General features: G+C 39.5%; 2 protein-coding genes across 3 annotated transcripts in view; one reads left to right on the top strand and one right to left on the bottom strand.

The window, feature by feature from the left end:
* The window catches only part of LOC118088491 (ubiquinol-cytochrome-c reductase complex assembly factor 1), a 48844-nt gene extending 39379 nt beyond the window's left edge, over window positions 1-9465 (top strand). For both annotated transcript variants that reach the window (XM_035122198.2, XM_035122200.2), the window contains 3 exons: window positions 5961-6038; window positions 6988-7101; window positions 9188-9465. In XM_035122198.2, coding sequence (XP_034978089.1) covers window positions 5961-6038; window positions 6988-7101; window positions 9188-9322 — 327 coding nt within the window. In that variant the 3' untranslated portion in view covers window positions 9323-9465. The remainder of the gene's footprint in view (window positions 1-5960; window positions 6039-6987; window positions 7102-9187) is intronic.
* CEP250 (centrosomal protein 250) overlaps window positions 1-12154 on the bottom strand; it is a 136926-nt gene that overhangs the window by 116020 nt on the left and 8752 nt on the right. The gene's annotated exons all lie outside the window — the stretch shown is intronic.

Genomic DNA, 12154 nt, shown 5'->3' with positions numbered 1-12154 from the left:
TTATGATTAAGCCCTCAGATTCATTTTTTTAAAAAAAATTCCCATGACCCCCCGTCTTGTGAACTGTTGTAGAATCATAGAATTGTAGAGTTGGAAGGGGCCAGCTCCCTGCAATGCAGGAATCTTCTTGCCCAATGCGGGGCTTGAACCCACAACTCTTGAGATGATGAGTCTCATACTGTATTGACTGAGCTATCCCAGAGGTGGTCTTGCTCCTAGAGTTCATTCATACTGCCATTCAGTGTTGATAGTACTCTTCTTGTGCCTCCATCAATCTGCAGTCCATATGATGCTCTTCACATCTCTGCCCTCCCTTGTTGCTACTTCCTTTTCCTTTATAAAGTTTCTAAACCCATTCTTTCTTAAGGTCTCACATTTTTCCAGTAATTCTCCAGTTGTGCTCTCAACTTCTTTTGACATCCAAATGTATTGTTTTTCTTGCTTGTGTGTGTGTGTGCGCAATCCGCACATGTCTTTAATCCCCACTTTCCTGACTGCACTGTTCCCCACTTTCTGTTGTTGTTGTGTTTAGTCGTGTCCGACTCTTTGTGACCCCATGGACCAGAGCACGCCAGGCACTCCTGTCTTCCACTGCCTCCCGCAGTTTGGTCAGACTCATGTTGGTGGCTTCGAGAACACTGTCCAACCATCTTGTCCTCTGTCGTCCCCTTCTCCTTGTGCCCTCCATCTTTCCCAGCATCAGGGTCTTTTCCAGGGAGTCTTCTCTTCTCATGAGGTGGCCAAAGTCTTTGAGCCTCAGCTTCACAATCTGTCCTTCCAGTGAGCACTCAGGGCTGATTTCCTTCAGAATGGATAGGTTTGATCTTCTTGCAATCCATGGGACTCTCAAGAGTCTCCTCCAGCACCATAATTCAAAAGCATCAATTCTTCGGCAATCAGCCTTCTTTATGGTCCAGCTCTCACTTCCATGCATCACTACTGGGAAAACCATAGCTTTAACTATATGGACCTTTGTCGGCAAGGTGATGGCTCTGCTTTTTAAGATGCTGTCTAGGTTTGTAATTGCTTTTCTCCCAAGAAGCAGGCGTCTTTTAATTTTGTGACTGCTGTCACCATCTGCAGTGATCACGGAACCCAAGAAAGTAAAATCTCTCACTGCCTCCATTTCTTCCCCTTCTATTTGCCAGGAGGTGATGGGACCACTGGCCATGATCTTGGTTTTTTTATGTTGAGCTTCAGACCATATTTTGCACTCTCCTCTTTCACCCTCATTAAAAGGTTCTTTAATTCCTCCTCACTTTCCATGGACAAAGACAACAGGCACTTTCTGTTACATATCATTAAATTACCTCCCAGCATCCATCCCACTACTTCTGTTGGTACATTTAAATTCCTAACAAAGCTGTCTCATCATTTATATAGCTAACCAAACTCATAGATCTCACCACTCCTTTTCTGCAGGATGTGTTCTAGATAATAGATTTTCAGCTGATGGGTTGGAACCTGCTGCAGAGAGTTATAACCCTGTAGAGACCTAGAACAAATATTACAAGCATGCAGCATTTGCAAAAAAAATCTCTAATTCTGCTCTTCAAATTTTGAAAATGGTTTTTGAATTTTAGGTTGAGATCTGAAATTTAGCATCTGTTCTGATGCTTTTCATTTGTTAGCTTCTGGATTTCATTTTTGAAATGGACAGGCCAGCTTCACAAGGGAACAAGAAGGATGCTGCTGTCCTCCCTTGCCCACTGAAAGCAGCCCAGGAATGAGCCAGTAGGAGGAGCTGAGTGATTCTCAAGCTGCCGTAGGTCAGATGTTACCTGCAAGCCACTATTTGCCCACCTCTTGCTTATACATATTTCATCCACACCATTAAATACCGTCAAATACAACATGACATAGAAATCTCAACTGTTAAATAAAACATTTGTCAGCAAATACCATGATGTACAGATAACATATGGTAAATTAGAATTCACAGCAGAGTAGAGAGAGAGAGAGAGCGCAAACTTGCCAATTGCAGCTGTATTTTGAACCACTTGAGCTCAATTATGTTATTGCTTAAGAAAACTAGCTGGGGAAGATGATCCTTCTCTCTGGGATTGTGGTGGTGTTACCCATCAGCTGCCTAAAAGTATATCATTAAATGAGATCCAGATAACATGCAAAATACTACATGTCAGTGTTATATGCTAATCACTTATATCCCCCATCTATAAACTGAGGACATCAAGTATTTTTACTATAACGTAAGCAGTTAGTTCTGCAAATGAATGACAACCAATTTATCATAAATGTTATCTCATTTGTTTTTCCCGATGATGATATACTTTCCTAGCTTAGCCATGTGTACTCTTATCTTACCTTCCCCTCAAAGATGTTATGAATTGTCACACTGTGCTTCTCCCTGCCAGTCCCATTCATTTAAATGAGAAAGTTAAGCATGTGCTTAACTCTGTCACTGAACTCTGCAGTGCTTTAAAGTGCTTAAACTGGGCTAGATTGAACCACAAATGTGCAAGTTTGAGGCCCGTTAGGAAAGCCCAGCAAATAAAATGCACTTTGTATTTTGGCACAGGCAATCTTTATTTTGTTGTGGCAATTTTTGCTACAAATTAAGAATCACATACCACCAAAAGATGAACACAGCTAAAGAGCAGATGAACACTTTATCAAAAAGGATCCTTTGCACATAACATTTTTCAACGGAATTGAACAAACATTTTGGAGATTTGCAGAAACTTTTGCATTAGTGGGACATAAGTTTTGCAACAAGGGTACAATGTGTTTACATAACTTATAAACAAATGCTTAAAACTTAAGAATCCTCCAGGATTCTCAACATCTTACTGTGTAACTTTTTTGTGGTTCACTTTCCTTCTTTTCCTTTTAGTTGAGGGCAGAAGTAGGGCAGAGAAGTAATTTTTATTCACTTCAGAAAGGTTATAGTAATAAAGGAACTCTTGTTAACATCAGAGAGCATGGCAGCCAGGAGTTTTCACAGTCTGGCATTGTTTATTTTACCAGCAATTTGGAACCTTCTGCACTCTTAAAATATTGGCAAGAAAATATTTAACTGTTAACTGTTTTGTGGCAAGCATGAATATGATACCTTGGGTAGGAGGAGCGCTTAAGGGGAGCTAAGCTTTAATTGATCTAGAAATCCCTCTGCATTTGAGAGAGGAGGGGGAAATCCTGCAGTGTAAATGACAATATTTCAAGACTACATATGGAACTTTTACAAATGCAAAGTTCAGATATAACAAATGTTATGAGCAAACTTTGCAATGTGACTAGAGACTGAAAAGGTTTAAGACAAATGTATGACACCAGAAGACATTGGGTGAAAACTTTGATAAAACACTGTATTCAGATGTATTAATAAAATGTGGTTTATTGTTACAGGAACAATCCATAACAATCCTTGGGCTCCTAGGCTCCCCCACCCCCACTTCTTCTGGTACTACAACCACAAGGAAGCTATAGGGAACTTATTTCTATTTTTGATTAACAGCAGTTTAGCATTGCACCAGAACCCTACACTGTGGTTAAACTTCGCTATGGTGTATTAAAAGAAACCAGCTTCGTAGCCCAAGGTTTGAAGGTGGCTTATTTCAATAAACCATAGTTAAAGTTAACCACACTTTGATCACATTTAGTTGGAAAGGAAAAACGCAGTGAATACAAAATAGAAGCAAAAGCTTCCAATCTCCTTATAGCCGTGCCTGAGGAAGACAGTGGGGGGGGGGGAAGCTTGAGATCTTGCTATGTCTGAATGCAGCTAAGGTGTCCCTCTATATTGTCATTGATAGATACCATACTGCTAAGAAACGAAAATAAATTTCAAAGGAGTGCCATTGAAATCCTTAGGCTGGGAGACTGGGGACAGTTCTTAGGCCCTAAGAGCTCTACACATTTATCTTGGAGTAAATCCAGGTGAATTAGTGGAACTTACTTCTGAGTGACTTGCTTAGGACTGAAAGGCTTCTTTCAAAACTAAGTAGTCTTATATGCAGGTATAATCCAAAATTGCTATTGGATTCTTGGATATAGCTTTTAATATATACCCTTTGGTGAAATTCTGAAGATTCCATACACCATCCTAGTATTTTTTGTTCATCCCTTCTAAGAATCCTTGTCTATTTTGAACCAAAGCAGGTACTGGAGTCCAAGGTCTGTTTTTGACAAAGTGTGAAGGAGCTTAAATTTACAGGAGAAATCCAGTGGCTATTAGCAGCATTAACATTGAGTAGCAGTTTAAACTTTTCTAGTGCCCTTGACACTTGAGACAAGCTTGCAGTCAGTGAAGTCATTTCTATTGAAAGCCAGGTGTTGAGAATTGCCAGTGCTGGGAAGACGGGATTGAGAAAAGAATGTTTCTAAAGAACCCTTCTTTAAGTTTATTTACTTATTTTAATGAGATGGTGTTTCTCTAGTATTAACCAGTTTCCTCCAAATACTGCGATAGCCCTCTTAAAAAACGTGATGTTATCCAGGATACTGCCCTCCCCTCCTATGTAAGAGTCATATTTTTATTTATTGCCATGTTTATTTAGCTTTGTTATCTCCTTATTAATCTCTTTCTTAAAGCTGCTGCTTTTTGCTTTTATATAGTGAGCTGCTCCCTTAGGGATACAAAGTCCAGGACCTGTCCCTGTAATGGTGCTGTTTATTTTCTTTGCCCCCTTGCAATTGCCTGCTGTAACATTTGTAGTATGTGTTAAGTAATCCTTAAGGTAACATTTTTATTATGTCATAAAAAGTGCATGGCAAATATATTATAACTCATGGAATTTGTTTGTTTTAAAAATGGAAGGATAATTTATTGAGTGTGTTACATGAGAGCTGCTCCCCCTTATTAGAGTATAGAAATGCTGCTTATTTAGGAGTATGTTCTATTGAGAAAAGCCATGGTCTCTGACATGCCTAGAAAGTACAAGCCTGGTTGGCTAAAAGTGACATCATAGTTTATGTACTCAATAAAAATTTAATTAAGTCATTACAGAGGTTGCAGTCATCATTTAACCCTGTGATTTCTTCTATTTAGCGATTTTTTCATTAAACATTCAGTAATAGCCCAATGACCAAATCTTGATGGCCTATAAAATATATGCATGAATTTTCATAGTTTATATAAATGGAAAAATATGAGTAACTGACATAAAAGAACTTTTTCCTTGTGGTTCCACTGTATGCATGTATTATAAAAATAATGTTATGAAGGATAACAGTTTAATGGAGGACTATATATAAGCCATAGGTTTGATAATATGACATGAACTAATTAGCTGTTGGAGGGGGAAATTATTACAAGGCAGTAACCGCAGGGCTATATGCATATTAATAGGGCTTTGATGACATCATTGATGAAGCAGTACTGGTTTCTTTTATCAAAGTGTTGAGATTTCTGTATGGTGTTATTCATAGCTTTCTTTTGTGTGTCAGATTCAGCAACTGATGGTCCAGCATGATCTTTGAGGGCTGGACATTCAAATTCTGCTCGGCCTCCCTTTTACTTATAGTAAAAGGTGGCCCAACAGTAATCTGCGGCCCTTCAAACATTGCTGGATTCCATCTCTCATCAGGCCCAGCCACCTTGACCAATAGTCAACAGTGATGGGAGTTGTAGCCTAGCAAAATCAGGACCACCACAGGTATCCCACCCCGTCACTGTTGAGTTCTCCAAGTGGCTTCACTTAGTTTACTTGCCATATTAGGAGCCATATTTGGAAGATACTCTTCCTGCCTTTGTTTTGTTTACAAGTATAGTGTATTGCCCATGCATTGCAAATACATGGAGATGTGCTGATGAACATGCACCTTCCTCCTTATGTATTCCAAGGCTCTTCTGTGAAATTTGTTTATCCAGACATGTTTCTACCAAACCCTGGCCAACAAGGGTGCTTGTTCTGTTCTATCTAGATGTGGGTTGGATAAGCAAGAGACTGCTCACTTCTGATTTCCCCAATACTACTACTGACTGCTGTTTTATTTTTCAGATTGATTCTGTTGCCCTGAAAACGAGTATGAGAAGCATGACAGAAAATTTCTATGCAGCTATTTTTGGATATGATGAGGTAATACTAATGTATGTAGACAAGATAAATGGCAGGTGCATATTATGCACTACAAAAAAGATGCATTATTTCTGTGCTGAATATACTGTGTTTTCCAAACCATAGAGATTATTCCAATGGAAGTGTGTTTGTGCATACTTGCTTGTCTTGGCTAATTTGTTCTGCTTCTGCTAATGATGCTCATTGACTAAAGCTAGGGAGTGTGATGTGGTCATAAGGGAGCTGTCTTTTGCCCATATCATGCTGCATGTTAGTGGGGAATGTGTTGTTCATAGGTAGCACGAATCTGGGTAAAGATTTTGTGTCTCATGCAGACTTCTGCAAAACTTGTTTATTTATTTTTTTAAATCTAGAGTATCAGCACCTGATCCCTGAGGCTACTGAATCTGTTTCTCAGAATTGTGCCCAAGTTTTCAGAGTTTCAGACCTGTATTTGCTGCTTGTTTTCCCTCTGCCAATAAGATCTCTGATGCTTTGTCTTCTCCTACCAATAAAGGAAGGCAATGAACACACCATAAAAATAGCAGTAATAGTAGTAGTATTCGTATGCCATGGCTTCCGATCTGTTTACAAGTATAAAATCAATTATAAAATATCTACACACAATTAAACTACACAATAAAAAGCTAGTTTAAAAGCATAACATTTAAACTGTTATTATTGGAAAGTTTGAAGCTGTATTCGTACATTGCTACAGTTTAGAGCAGGCATTCCCAAACTGCGGTCCTCCAGATGTTTTGGCCTACAACTCCCATGATCCCTAGCTAACAGGACCAGTGGTCAGGAATGATGGGAATTATAGTCCAAAACATCTGGAGGGCCGAAGTTTGGGGGTGCCTGCTAAAGAGTCTAGAGGGAACGTCCAGCTAAATAGTCATTTGTAAGGTCTGAAACCACTTCCTATTTAGTGTTTACATTTTCCCAATTTGCTGTTTTTCTTTCGTTTTAGGGAATTTTATCAGATGATCATGTGCTTGCAGCAGCCATCTGGAGAAATCTGTTCAACAAGCATTGTGAAGACCCAAGGCAGCTGGAAATAATGGTGGAATATATACGCAAGCAGGTGGGAAACTATTTATAATGTGGATGTTTTCCCTACATTTCAAACAATATGCATGCTTGGTGTACTTGCCACTGGCCTTTCTCTCTCCCCCCCCCCCAAAATTCCTTAACCATTGTTAAGCCTTTGAAATCTGCTTCAAACACTAGCTTACAGGCACTAATTTTTAAACATGGTTATGGGCAGCATTGACACAACCATATTTTCCCTTGTATAACACGACCCCATGTATAAGACGACCCCTACTTTTGGGAGCCCAAAATTTAGAAATCATTATTTTAAAGTTGTTCAGTTTTGGGGGAAATCACCCCAAAAGCTGTTGAGCTTTTTCTATCCTCTGTACCTCAGAACAGCCTTGCCTCTCCAGTCAGCTCACCCAGTACTTATCATATAAATCTGTGTATAAGACGACCTCCAATTTCTTACTAAAATTTGGGGGGGATTGTCTTGTACAGAGAAAAATACGGTACATTGTTCCAATTCCTTAACTGTGGTTAAGGGATCAGGTTTTTCTCAACCTGCATAGGCTCATGTAAGGGCAATTATAGAACAAGCAGAGATTCAAAGCCGTATGGAAATTGTCCAGTCACACCTAGCAATAATTTTACCATCCTACTAACCATATATTTCAGTACCCTAATACCCAGGAGAAATGCTTTTCTAAATGTAAAGCATTTTTTTGCGGGAGTGGGTGATTGCAAACATCATTAAAGCAAAATGAGATGTATTCATTTTAATGAGATAGTTAGAGTTTTTGCTTTGTAGAAAGAAAAACCACCCATAAAGGCGAAAAGGAAATGGCGTTTGTATGATCCCTACCACTAAAAATGAAAACTGATATATAAAGAATAAGATATGTAGTTTTGGTTACTCTAGATGCCAATCACTTGCACACAGGCAATTGGCATAATGGTTAGAGTGTAAGACCTGGACCAGGGAGGCATATTGGGGAAATCATCATCATCATCCTTTTATTTGTATGTCACCCTTCTATAGTTAAAACAATGCTCAAGGCGGAATGGAAAACAATTTCCACATAAATCATAAAATCTAAAATGAAGAATACAGTATTAATATCAATCACAATTTAAAATGATATAGATAAAAAATAGCAATTTTAAAAAACAAAACAAAAACAGAGGCCTCTGCACCCAGCAGCAACATAAGTCCTTTATGGAGCCTGACAAGCCCTGCCCCAAACCAGGTGAAGAGAAGCAGGACAGGGCCCTTTAGGCTCCCAGCAGGTCAGGTCAGACTTCTGATTATCAGGCCAGTTATTCTCCACCTAACCTAATTTGTGGAACACTTACGCTAGACTAAAATGTGGTAATTTCATTAGCTTCTTGGAGGTAGAATGTGAGATAAAATGCATTTGTTTATCACATTTATCAGATGGATTACTCTAGCAAGCAGTATATAGGGGATATCTGCTCATTGGAGGCCAATATTTTCTGTTTGTCTCCAGATTAGAGAACAGCTCAATCTGAAACAGATAAATGTTTTACAATTGCCTTTTATATGGCATTATTTATCTTACAAGGGATGCTGGTAGTGCTGTGGTCTAAACCACTGAGCCTCTTGGGCTTGCCAATCAGAAGGTTGGCGGTTTGAATCCTCGCAACGGGATGAGCTTCTGTTGCTCTGTCCCAACTCCTGCCAACCTAGCAGTTCGAAAGCACACCAAAAAGTGCAAGTAGATAAATAGGTACTGCTGCAGCAGTAGGTAAATGGCATTTCTGTGTGCTCTGGTTTCCGTCACAGTGTCCTGTTGCGCCAGAAGCGGTTTAGTCATGCTGGTCACATGACCCAGAAAGCTGTCTGGACAAATGCTGACTCCCTTGGCCTGATGAGAGATGAGCACTGCACCCCATTGTCGCATTTGACTGGACTTAACCTTTACCTATTTATCTTACAAATGTCTGGTTTACTTACTAACACCTTTTTGGTCCCATATAACCTGAAATACCATGAGATCACAAATTCCCTGTCTTTACTTCCTTAGTGGTTGCACAGGTAGACTTCTGATGAGAGGTATCATATTTAGAATCACTCTGTTGGGTGACTTGCATTATTCTGTTGTGACTGTCAGGTGCAGCACCTGGATGCTATTCCTGGAGAAGACCTGCTGCTGTCTGGTGAAGTGACCTGGCGCCCCCTTGTGGAAACAAATGCTCAAAGCATCGTGAAACCTGCTTTACCAACATACAATGATGCAGGACTCTGAAATCTTCATCACCCTGCTTGAAAACGTTTGCTGCTGACTGTGTTTAATTCTATATGTGGAACAATTCCTGGAAGTGAGAGTTGATTTCCTGGGGGTTCCCAGGAAAGAAAGGAATAAATGCTGTATTTGCTATTTGAAAGAGTGATTAGAACTCCTCTTTTTGTAATTATTTTCACCTTAGAAAGATTAACATGCTACTTTTATAGTATTATATATGTGGTTAAATGCTGCTAGTTCATTTCAGGAATCCCTCTCAGTTCCATTATCTGGTTGTTCTAACACACAGGTTCTTGAATGGAGCTTCCTTTTCTTGAGAGCAAAATAGTTTACCAAAGTGACAGGCAATATGCTTTTCATCTAGTAAGAGGGGATCAGCTATCTAAACATACTATAATTCTGTCTTCCATAAAACTGGTAAGCACAAGCATGGATGTGAAAGAAGTTCTTCGGTACAAGTATTGTGCATCTTGGGGCAAATGGGAAACTAGAATTCCAAAGCTTGAAAAAATACAGAAGTTTTTGAAAGGATTGCCTGCCGTTTCCCAACGAAGGTTAGTATGAAGCTGATCCAAATAGTCAGGGACAGTTTCCTTCCTTGCCTCTGTAATAGTTTTTATGACCCCATAGATGGAAGAGTTTTTGTTCCTTTAAAATGATCCCATGGGAGGCAGAGAGCCAAACTAGGCATAATATTAATGTGCAGTTTTTTTTAAAAAGCAGAACATCAACTGCCATTAATTGGGAATTTCTTTCCACGGAATGTTCCATTTGCATTTGAGAAATTTACATGAGGATTGCAGCATGGGAGGAAGGTGTTACATTTCTTCTCCATGCCTGATGCAATCTTGATTATTGTCAGCCCCACCCTAGCTGATGCCATTTGCATTTTTTTAAGCTGCACATTATGCTTGTAATGTCAGACTGGTTTGGGCCTGAGACTTGTGACTAAAAACACTTCAGGGTTCCATGTCTCCAAACTGTGTTCTGAAGGCTTTTGCAGTATGAGCAACATTTCCTATCCATGGGTTTGTTTTGCCACTTTGTAAAATAGTGGCTCAGGATCCTACGTGACTAACAAATTTGGCCAAGTGGTAGGTTTTCTAACTTGCTTATCAAAAGAGTTCATTCACTTCAAAACAGCCCTTGTATGTGTTGCATTAAGCAGGTTAGCGCATTATTCCAAACCTATTTTGTTTCTCTTATGGTACAACATGTAACCCGAGAAACAATAATCATGTTTTTCCTTACCGTGTAATGCCTTTGTTGAAAACCTGGAGAATAGTTCTCCACACACATTTCAAAATTTGATCCAAATAAATGTACTGAAAATATAGAAATAAGTCTTTCATTTTGTACAGCATGCACATTCACAGAAGTTGGCTTTTGAAGCTTAACCAGGTCTATGCATGTCTCTGTGCTCTTCCGCATACCTTCCAAAGGGCTGTCAAGTTTAATCCTCTTGGGGAGACTCAAATATGGCCCCCAGCACACAAACCTGCTCTTCAGTGCGTGCATCCAGGCAAGCAGTCTTATATTCTGTATTTGCTACTGGCGAAAATTATGTGATGGGGTGGATTAGAAAATGCATTATTTAGTGCTATTATTCCTGGGGAGGTGGTTGCATGAAAGAAACTTGTACTTCTTTTAAGTAGAGGCAGACGTCTTTCAATGACTGCCTTTCATAGAAGTTTCACCCTAGCTGCCTTCCTGGTAATTGTCCTGCTCCTCTCCTCATTCATTATTGTAAGGATGGGGAACCTTCAACCCTCCAAGTAACCCCAGTCAGCATTGCCCAATAATCAGGGTCCAACAACATTTGTCATTAGGTTACCAACTCAATCCCTGCATTTTTTGGAAAAAGTGTTGAATTCAATCTGTTGCACCTGTGAATGGAAATTAGCTTCTTGTAAAAGCTTGCAACACCACTATCCCTTGCTGAGACACACTGAATCGATTATATTGGGGGAGGGGGTGTCTGGGTACACTGGTAACTCTACAAATTCAATGTGTTAGGGGGAAACTGAAAACTGGAGTCCCAGCTCCAGGCCTCAGAGAGCAGGCATGCATGGGAGATGTGTGCAAATTAGTATGAAGACGAGAAAGAACAAAACTACAATGAAATGAAGTGCAACAAGCTGGCTTCTCTGAATGTACCCTTAGGCCTCTGCAACAGCTACCAATTTTCTTTGTACAAAAAAAGCCAATTTGTTATTTTTTCCCCCAAAGCAAACTTCCTCAGTTTAACTTGTTATAAAATGAGTCATATAAAGAAACTTTATATGTGTGAGGTATATTCCACTTCTGTGAAAACATTACAAACCAAACATTTTTTTCTCAGTTTATTTAAGATGCTTTTGTTGCAAACTGAGCTAAGGAGAGAAAACCTCTTATGTGTGAAGTATTATGCAGTGTGTGTGAGAGAGATAATAACACCTTGTAATTCATTACAGCTGTGTTGTATTTACATAAAAGAAGGCTTAGCTGTGTAGGAATTTGCTGATTAATTTATTTTTAATGGGAGTGAAGTATACCTAGGACCAAAATAAACTTTACTGTGTGTATCTTGCTGCTCCTGGAATAGATGGAAAAAGTAATGGTAGATATTTTGGCACAAAGCTACATACATTAATTCATATTCAAAATACTCACTTAAACATTAACCCCCACTCCTGAACCCAGGACTGTCTTGTCATCCAGCAATGCCATGGGAGTACAATACTGCCAGCCAACCTTAGTGGAGGCCTGGGATGCACTGGGAATGCAAAGCTGTTATGCATCAGATATGCAGTTTACAGTCTAGAATTGTTGGTGTCTCACTTCTAAGCCATGGGA

Source organism: Zootoca vivipara, chromosome 7 (assembly GCF_963506605.1).
Source record: "Zootoca vivipara chromosome 7, rZooViv1.1, whole genome shotgun sequence".
In the NCBI taxonomy this organism is placed as follows: domain Eukaryota; kingdom Metazoa; phylum Chordata; class Lepidosauria; order Squamata; family Lacertidae; genus Zootoca; species Zootoca vivipara.
This window is presented reverse-complemented; position numbering and strand designations above follow the sequence as displayed.